This window comes from Quercus robur, chromosome 5 (assembly GCF_932294415.1).
Source record: "Quercus robur chromosome 5, dhQueRobu3.1, whole genome shotgun sequence".
Lineage (NCBI taxonomy): Eukaryota > Viridiplantae > Streptophyta > Magnoliopsida > Fagales > Fagaceae > Quercus > Quercus robur.
Window position 1 is genome coordinate 72161633 of NC_065538.1, and position 9767 is coordinate 72171399.

At 34.1% G+C, this 9767-nt stretch overlaps 1 protein-coding gene across 5 annotated transcripts; it reads right to left on the reverse strand.

Annotated features, from left to right (window-relative positions):
• Positions 1-1662: 1662 nt before the first annotated feature.
• Positions 1663-8522, reverse strand: LOC126726973 (G-type lectin S-receptor-like serine/threonine-protein kinase At1g11330). Of its 5 annotated transcripts, none has more exons than XM_050432417.1 (9): positions 8335-8522; positions 3842-7070; positions 3520-3627; positions 3234-3439; positions 2950-3160; positions 2645-2710; positions 2473-2542; positions 2233-2383; positions 1663-2124 (listed from the first exon to the last, which is right to left on the reverse strand). In XM_050432417.1, the coding sequence occupies exons 2-9, from the start codon at positions 5118-5120 to the stop codon at positions 1816-1818; spliced, it is 2400 nt and encodes a 799-aa protein (XP_050288374.1). In that variant the 5' UTR covers positions 5121-7070; positions 8335-8522; the 3' UTR covers positions 1663-1815. The 5 variants fall into 5 exon arrangements, with proteins under 5 accessions (XP_050288374.1, XP_050288373.1, XP_050288371.1 ...); XM_050432416.1 differs by having other exon boundaries at positions 2473-2710; positions 3842-5762; positions 7009-7070; positions 8335-8521; XM_050432414.1 differs by having other exon boundaries at positions 2473-2710; positions 3842-5769; positions 7009-7070; positions 8335-8521.
• Positions 8523-9767: the final 1245 nt, after the last annotated feature.

Here is a 9767-nt window from a genome sequence, read left to right on the forward strand (position 1 = left end):
TACAATGGAGGCCAAGAGTAAGGCTACCCTTAGCTTTGGCTTGAGCAGGGGAAGATGTGGAAATCTTTTCAATGCATCTTTTATTTTAGGGACCCAAATGATGAAATCTTTAGATGGGGTTGATGGAATATGGATTTTTTGAATGTGGATGGCTGTATTGGTGTAAAAAAAAAATAAAACAAATAATTGCAAAGAAGTCATTGTTCCATTGCAATGAAGTAGGGAGGATGAGGTTTGCCAGATGGTTAGTTTCTAGGATTGGTTGGGACTTGGGAGGGTGGAGAATGGAGGTAGTTGTTGGGGATTATATGGACCCATGGATCAGTCCATATATAATATATTGGTATTTGAGCCTGATCCAATGCGGTGGTACAGACAAACCCTTTTTATTGTTAAGCAATGGAATTGAGTTGTGAATTCCTTTCTAGTTGGGAGATGAACCCACGTCTTGTCTGCATTAGAAGCTACAGATCAACCAAACTTAAAGATCAAGGCTTTATTTAGATCATCAGTTCTTTTGAGGCCAAGACCTTCAACTACTCTCGGGTATAGTTGCCTATCTGAATAGCTAAAACCCCAGAAAAGTATGCTGTCTATTTTGTGGTAGATGCTCTTTCAAATTAATAAGAATGTTCATTTGTTATTGGTAGGTGCCTGAGAAATTGCTATTGATACTCTTTGCAAATAATTAAACCCCTGCTAACCAATTTTAAGTCATAATCACTTTTACCCTAAATTAACCACTAATGCTTAATATAAGTGATTAACCAATTTTCATTAAATATAAAGTGCGGAATAAAAGAAGGGAAGGAAGCCAAAAATAACACCTGATGTGTTATTGAAGAGAAAATCAGAGTTCCTGATGACAAACCTCTTCTAAGCACCACCATTGAATCTCCACTAGTGAATAGTTGCAATGTTGGTTTCCTAAAGACCATCCAAGCCTAAAGTTCCCCTAGCACTTGAGCCCTCCAATTTCCAGCTATAACCAAATTTATCGTAGTCCTTTCTTCACCTAGTATTGGAGTCCATGCATTGAGAAGCCACAGTAAGCCACCAAGACCTCTTGGATATGTGGTGTAGCTTCTCTAATAATTTCCAGCACCAATCACTCAAGGAATATCACTCAAAGGTTACATGGAGTGTTTGGAAAATTACCTCTCAAGATATGGAAATGGTGAGAGGGAAAGAGAAGAAAAAAGGCTATGGATTCACTCAAGGAATATGGGTTTTCTCCCTCTCAAAAGATTAGCACAATAAACTCTCACAATGGTTCACAATCTGCTTTATAAGGTTTTCTCTCTAGCTCTCTTGCAGATTGGAATGGGTTGTTTTTTGGATAAGAATGATATGGCTGCAAATAAGAATGTAGTGCTGAAAGTCTGTCCTCGAGTAGGTTGCAACTTGCATAAATACAAATGCTTCCTTTTTTTTGCCACACGTCCACCTTACAACCTAGGATGCAGCTTGCAAGGGCAACTCGAACTACTCAACAACAGCAGCAAAGGCTCAGCCTCTAAAGTAAATCTACCCCAATAAATTGCAATCCCCCATCAAAATTAAGAAGATTTACAAATAAATTTGGTATGAAATAAAGCCAACAAAACATGGAATTTATAGGTGCTATAAAGTTAGCATTTTAAGTGTACCAAGAAGAGAATATGGTTTAATGGTTTTTTTTCTTCTTAGATTGGACTAACAGTGGGCATTGAAGAGGTAATAGAGAAGGCAGTATTTACACCATATGAGATTCTTAGGAAAGTGTGCAAAATGAATATAAAACCTCAAGATTATGATGTCAATAACAAATGCTATCTATCGACCTTGAATCATTGTAATTGTAACATTGTTAACTGAGCATTTTCTTTGGCTAAGTTTAGAGGACTCTGTATCTAACCCAATCTCCCTTTCAGTAAACGCTGGTTTCTTTGGATGGGGAAGATCAACAATCTCACTTTTAAGCATGGAAATTACAGTAGATGTAGTTGGCCTATCTTTGGCAAATTCTTGCACACACAATAAGCCAACATGTATGCATCTCAAAATCTCCATTTCATAGCATGGTTCAGATATCATTGGGTCTATTAAGGCCAAAATGTTGTCTGCTTTCCACAATTTCCATGCCTGGAAACATAAAAAGAGGATTGAAATTCTTAGCATCAATAATAAAACTTAAAAGAAACAAGCATTAGAGGTTGTAAACGGTAAAGGAATGAGATAAGGATGACTTACATGTCCTAAAAGGCTCATGGATTGCTCATCATGATAAAAGCTAGAGTTTTTTCTTCCACTAACTATCTCTAGTAACAACACTCCAAAGCTGAAGACGTCTGATTTCTCTGAAAATCGTCCTTCCATTGCATATTCAGGAGACATGTAGCCACTAAATTTCAACAAAACACAACCAAATCTTGTAATCTCTAATATTAGCATTAGTATCTAATCAAATTGGCAAATCTAAAAGGTACTTACTAAGTTCCAACAACCCTATTTGTATTGGCTTGGTCTTCATTACTTCTAAAAATCCGGGCCATACCGAAATCTGATATTTTTGGATTTAGATATTTATCCAACAAGATGTTACTTGCCTTTAGATCTCTATGAATAATTCTTAATCTAGAATCCCTATGAAGATATAGCAGACCTCTACCAATTCCTTCTATAATGTTGAAGCGTTTTCTCCAATCTAGCAGTATTTCTTTGTGTGAATCTATTGAAGTTGAACAAAAGAAACAAGAGAAAAAAAGTGAGGTTTAAACTTACAAGGTGAATGAACATGAAGAAGTTCATTTGGTTGAAATCATCAAAAAACTGTTTCAAGTGAAGTACCACAACAAAGAATATTGTTCGATTGTCTCAAAATACACTACTTTTGTCCACAATTTTATTTTTTTTTAAAAATAATGTAAAATATTTTTATAATAAGATATGATATCAAAATTAACTAACCAAAGAGAAATGCATCCAAACTTTTGTTTGGCATGTATTCATAGATTAACATCCTCTCTTCTCCTTCAACACAACAGCCAAGAAGCCTAACAAGATTCCGATGTTGGAGCTTAGAAATTACTACCACCTCATTCATAAACTCTTCCAACCCTTGTCCAGAAGTTTTGGAAAGTCTTTTTATTGCAATTTCTTGTGCATCTGAAAATTTTCCCTACAAACAAACATCAAATCGTTAAAATACATATTCACTATCTGACAAGAAACTCTATAAGAGCAACCATTACTCTGTATACGGGACCAAATCCACCCTGCCCAAGCATGTTAGATTCATGGAAGTTGTTTGTTGCACTTGCTAGCTTCACAAAATTGAATACTGGTAGTTCCTGGACTTTCACTTGGTTCAGATTGTCTCCAAGCATGTCTTCACTTGGAAATTTTTTACATGCTTCTCTATTGAACATTAAAATCTCCTTCTCTTTCTTTCTCCTTGCTGATTTCCGCTAACATTTGTGAGTATAATATATAGCAACATTTCCAAGTACATTGTTTAAGTTCTAGTTAGAATATTACCTTTGTGTTTAGCAATCCACCTCCACAATAAGTACATGAAGATTGAAATGAAAATTGTTCCTATGATAACTGTAATAGTGACAATTTTCCTCACATCTCCATTTGTATCTGTAAATCGTAAAATCATATTACACTAATTAAAAAAAAAAAAAAAAGATAACTAATTATGTTTTCTTTTCCATTTGGGGGTCAAATAAATTGTATTTTACAAGGATTTCATTAGGCTTTTTTTTTTTTTGGTGGTGGGGGGTGGGGGGTGTTCGTTATGGGTGCATGATTTGAAGCATAAGATAAATTTTTGACAGAGAGCAAAACAACTCACCAAGTTCCAAATGGGCAACACGAATATAAAGATCATCTCCGCTACCATTAGAGAATTTCTGTGTGTCAATTAAGGTTCGAGTCCATGTCATACAACCTATACCTGAATCAAATGCATAAGCTATACAAGAACAATTCTGCAAACACTGCTGCCTGCAATCATCTGCCTGAGCAGCTGACCATTCTGCAAAGTCAGGCACCTTCATCATGTTCAATTTTGAAAACCCATCCATTTTGCCAGCTTCACCACTAGTGTTCACCCTTCCACACTGCAACAGTGTCCTCCTCACACATCCACTAGTCCAATTTTGTCTATTCCATTCTTCTGTGTTCTTTGGCTCAAACCCCTCTAAACAACTGCAAATTGGGGAACTCATTGAATTACAGCTTCCAAATGCACCACACGTACCATAAACATCACACACACTGAGCATAGCTTTCCACACAACCTTCCAATCCTTCTTCTCACTATCCCAATATCTTGCCTCTGTATTTCCTTGCGTAGTCAGGACAGTGTGTGACAAAGAATCTTTGACAGAAGTAGTAGTTAAGTAAGAAGTCCCATCTTGATTATCTACAAGACTATATCTGTCGCGAAATACAGAATTTATTTGTGTTCCAATGAATGTCAGACCATTCCATGGACCACTGCGGAAATATGGTCTACCATCTTTCCAAATGAATGCCTGAGTAAGACTTTGACGAGAAATTCCAACAGAGAAGCTTCCAATTGATGGATTAGAAGGGCTTTTCCATGATGTCAACTGCACTTTCTCACCTGTTCTTTCATTAGTACTTAATTTCATCTCAGGTAAGCTTGTATCAGAAGGATTTTTGAAACTCTCCCATAGGATTGTCCCTATAGTGTTTTCTTTTAAGACAAGGTTCCCCGAATCTAAAAGCTGGGCACTTGAATTGGCAATAGAGTTGTTAACATTCGATGACCAAAGAATCTCCTTTTGTCCGTTTAATACTACAACGTTGCCGTCCTTAGATATAGTAAGAAGTCCAGAAGAATCGTTGAGGGGTTTCTGTCTATTCGCTACCCATACGATTGTGAATGCAGAAATGTTGTTATACCATATCCCTAGGTAGCGGTTGGTAGAATTCACTGGGCTGAAGAATCCCAGTTTGAAAACACTTCCATTGGAGATCATGTAGTCAGAGTCTTTGTCTTTGATGAATTGAGAAGATCTGATGGTGTCTACAGCAACAACGCCTAAGTTTAAACAAAGACCACAAAGGACAGACAACAAGATACTCCTGCTAAGACATCCCATAACTTCGTTTGAACCTACTTTGTGTGAGAATTTAGTAAAGGGATTGGGGAGGCCCTGTTTATCTAACTATTTATGGTGAATTTGCTTTCATTTCTTCTCTGCATCACAAAGTTCGAAATCATGATTTTTATGCAAAAGTGGCTTATGTGAAGTGTGTGTAACTAACATGCTACTCCAGACTTTCGTGAGTCTAACATCTTAAAAAATAAGTCAAGTCTTTGTCCCTAGTGTTAGGTGTCACATCCCAAATCCGATACCCGGATTCGTGACCATGATCGGCATACTAATATCAAGCCTAAACCTGATATTAACAAGAACCAACTTAACTTTTACAAAACTTTTACAAAAGCTTCCCTCTTTCTTTTCATTCTTGTTTTCTTACTTAAATGATATAACTTTTCATTTGACATTCAGAGCATCTACATTGTACTCCAAGAATAACATAAACCACCAATCATCCAATTTCCACACTTTCACAAAATACATCTCTTAGTACTTTAAGGTACACAACTTTCACTGGATCCTAAATGCACCATACTACAAATCTAAACATCATATTGCTAATTTAGGATCTATACATATAAAACTAAAACCAGCTCCTTCCAAAACTTGACTAAGGCTCCCTCTGCTCCAAAATAAAACCTGTTGACTAAAAGAGTGGAAGGGGTGAGCTACACAGCTCAGTAAAGGTAAGATACATGAGAATTTAATAAGGATGCATGTAAATCAAATCATTTCATTCTATGAATATTTAGATAGGAGAACATCTTTTCATGCATAGTATCTTATACTATTCATAATAATAACTTATATGCTTTTCATAGGTAAATAATTGTTCTCTTTTTTCTTATCAAAATAATATTACCAAAACCTTTCTAATTTAATTTCTTTCATTTCTTACAAAGTCACCAAATATAATATTGATTGTTTAAAATCAATATATATGCATTCTCATTACAAAATAATCATTTTAACTTAAATCAGGTAATTGGTAACTTTGTTTTAAACTAGAAACATCTTAAAGAATAACAAAACTTTTCTTCATAAATTTCTTCTCATAAAATATTATAACTTTCATAGTCATAAAACTTAATGTTTCATAAAGAACAGATATCTTATAACTTTTTAACATAAACTTGTACTTTCATCAAAAGTTTTATCTTTAAAGCGTAACAAAACTTCGGAAACTCTTATCTTTAAAGAACAACTTTTCTTTTCATCATAAACTTCTTTTCATGAGAACTTTTAACTTTTCATAATGCATTTAAATAAAATCATTCCATCATGATTAATAACATAGTATAGCTGTTCATAAATAACTTATTGGTTAGTTCATATCTGATAAGTCTGTACTTATTTGGGAGGCTTCTAGCACCACGGTGCTAGGCATCCAGCATTCCCTACAATGCCAAGTATTCTCGAGATCACATTATAATACATATATTCAACCATGGGGGTCGGTTGACTTCCTCCACAAGTTGGCCATAACCAACAAGGGCGAGTACAACAGAGCCAGTCCCACTTATAATGGCCAAACAGATAACATTTTCCATGGAAAGCTAGTAATTAACCCCTACTGACAGAGTTCAGATCATTAAAGGACATAACCTGAAAACATTTCATACTTATGCATCATACTGAAATTCATAGTTTGCATAGCATTTCATGATAAAAGCATTTCCATTATTTTCTTTAAACATCATGTTCGTGGAATTAGTAATAGCATCAATATGCTTAAATCATATACATAGGATTTCGAAAGCTCACGAACATATCTTTGTCTAAAACATGATTACATGCCATATCTCTAATCAAAAACCTTTTAATGCATAATATACTTTAAAATAACCTCTTGACTTACCAAATGCCCATATAACTTGTCCCTTACCTGAAAGCAGAGGAACCGAGAGCCTACAGTCGAAGGAGCTTAGACTTGGAAATTGGTAACACCTAAACCAAATATCAAAACTTATTACTTACTATCAATAATTATTCTCTATCATAAACTTACATGTTCATCTCAAAACCTATATCTTAAAATCAAGGAAATCCTAATCCCATCTCAATGAGGTTCCCACAAACACAACATACATTCATCAAACAACTTGATGTACCAAATCATAGACAAACCATTATTTTAATGTTCATATTTAGATCATGCCAATCATCTTTAAAATCAATTCAAAATATGTTTGAGAATGGAAGCAATGGTGCATGCATAAACTTACACAAGGCAACATACAACATGAATAAAACAACTTCATAAAAACAACAGTTGATGATTTAGAACCCCTCCTTTGAGTACTACACCTTGAACCAAGTTATACAAAATATATCTATGATCCAGACATACCAAATGATAAGCATAATAAATTATAGCTCAAATCATTCACCCAAACTTTAGAATTAAATCCTTAAACTTGGGCATATCCCTTACTGTTCACTGTTTTATTCCAGCAGCATATACTTCACTTATAAAATACAAATGGGCTATCAATTCACATCCAAACTTCATGAAATTTTAGAGAAACTCCTCTAGATGTTTAGTAAATACTATATCGATTTCGGAGTCAAAGCATAAAACTATAATTTACTAAAAATCATACAATATAGAATACTCAAATCTGTTCTGGCAGAATTTCATGCAAATTAGAAATTATACCATTATTTTTATATTAATCCAAATTCTGTGAGACCACTTTCATTACAACCATATATGTCTTAGATTTCATAGGAAATATCCTTAGAATCCAAATTCACTGTATACAATTTAATACATAATTTACCATGCGTAGACACAGAATCTGTTACAGAGGCAGCTCTGAAACATTTTCTTGTAAAATCATAAAATGATTGCAAATATTCTTATTATCATATGGGGATTTTTATACACTCATTAGACATGTTAGAAAACACTTATATACAGTCATTTAACCATTTATAGGAAAATTACATACAACAAAAATCCCAGCAGTAACATCAAAGTACTCATCTTAACTTTTTCTTACTTCCTTCATCATGTACAATCATTAATTAGTTAAAACCCTAATCTACCTTCAACAAACCATCATCATAGTTTCAAACCTTCTTAAAACAGCACATATATATAGACTTACAAATTCATGATTTCCTAATTTCACAAACCACAAATACCATTACTAAAATTCTTTAAAGAAATCATGGATTCTAAGATGAGAGTAGCTAAAACTCTTACCAAGTTTATGGTTCATGAGGGGAAATAGACATAGAATCACTCTTGCATGAAAGGATTTCCCTTTCCTAGTGGCTGAACCTGAGTATGAGAGGCAGAGAGCTTGAGAGTCTCTTTTCTTTCTTTTGGTGTTGGACCGTGGGTATGAAAGAGGGAGAGAGCTTCTTGAGTTTTCAGTTTCTTTGAGAGAGTGTGAAGAATAAATAAGATGGAGTCTTGTCTTTCTTTCAAAGTGTGGACCCGTGGGTTTGACAAAAGGGACATAAAAGAGTTCCTAGCTCTTTCCTTAAGAGAAAAGAGTGTAAAGTGAGGTGAGAATTCTGATTTTTTGCATGGACCCATGGGAATTGAGGGGTAAAGAGCTTCTTGGATGTTCTAGTTGCTTGAGAAAGTCAAAGAAGAGGTGAGGTGGAGCTTGTTCATTGGATGACCAAGTCTTGGTCTTTGGGGCTTATCAACATGCGTGGTTCTTTGGCTTTACATGTGTTGGATTTCAATTGGTTGCATGTGGGTGGAATTTCCACTATAACATCTCATGCATCATACTTAATTAAAACACCACCGACTATGCATCAAATAACTTAAACCACTTAAATATAGTTCTGTACATACTTAGTATATATATACATAATACAAATAGTCATTCAATTATTTATAATCTTTACAATTCTTATTCAATGACATTATATAATAATATGCTTATTAAATACTCTTATATTAATTTTAGAAAGTAAGCGACTCAAAATAATAATTAACCACTTAAATACATAGGTTAACTATAAAGTTGGGTCGGGGTGTTACATTAGGGGTGTGCAGAAAACTAGCCAACCCGCCAAACCCGACCTGACCCTACCCAACCCGCTGGGTTAGGTTAGTTTTTAAGGCTTGGTGGGTTGGGTTGGGTTGGGTTACAATTTTTTTTTAATAGCGGGTTGGGTTGGGTTTGGGTCATAAAATTACAAAACCGCCAAACCTAACCCGACCCACCCATATTTTAATATATGTTTAAAATTTATTATTTATTTAATAAATTAAAAAAAAAAAACAGCGGTAGAGCACTTCCTTGGTTCCTACTATCATATATAATATAAAATCCTATTATTTCTTTTAATATATATTTAAATATATTATATAATTAATAAAAAAATTTTAAAAATTTCAGATATATATTTTTTATAACTAAGTTAGAAACTCATGTATATTTTGTTTATAAGTGAATTAGGATACTAGTTCATTTATATTTTGTTTATCAACTCAGTTGGATACTTAAACATATTTTGTTTACAACTAAGTTGGAATATTAGTTTATATATTAATTTATATTCTATTTATCAACTCAGGTGGCAAAATGTAATATATTTTTTCCTGCTCAATTTAATAATAATAGTAATAAAAAAAAAATTGTTCAGCCCATGGGTTCCATCTGACCCAACCCA

Coding starts and splice junctions, on each gene's coding strand:
- LOC126726973 (XM_050432416.1), bottom strand. CDS start 5,120: ATGGGATGTCTTAGCAGGAGTATCTTGTTGTCTGTCCTTTGTGGTCTT. Junction 2,711..2,949: donor TTTGGATGCATTTCTCTTTG/GTTAGTTAATTT, acceptor CAACTTCAATAG/ATTCACACAAAGAAATACTG. Junction 2,125..2,232: donor CCATGAGCCTTTTAGGACAT/GTAAGTCATCCT, acceptor TTATGTTTCCAG/GCATGGAAATTGTGGAAAGC.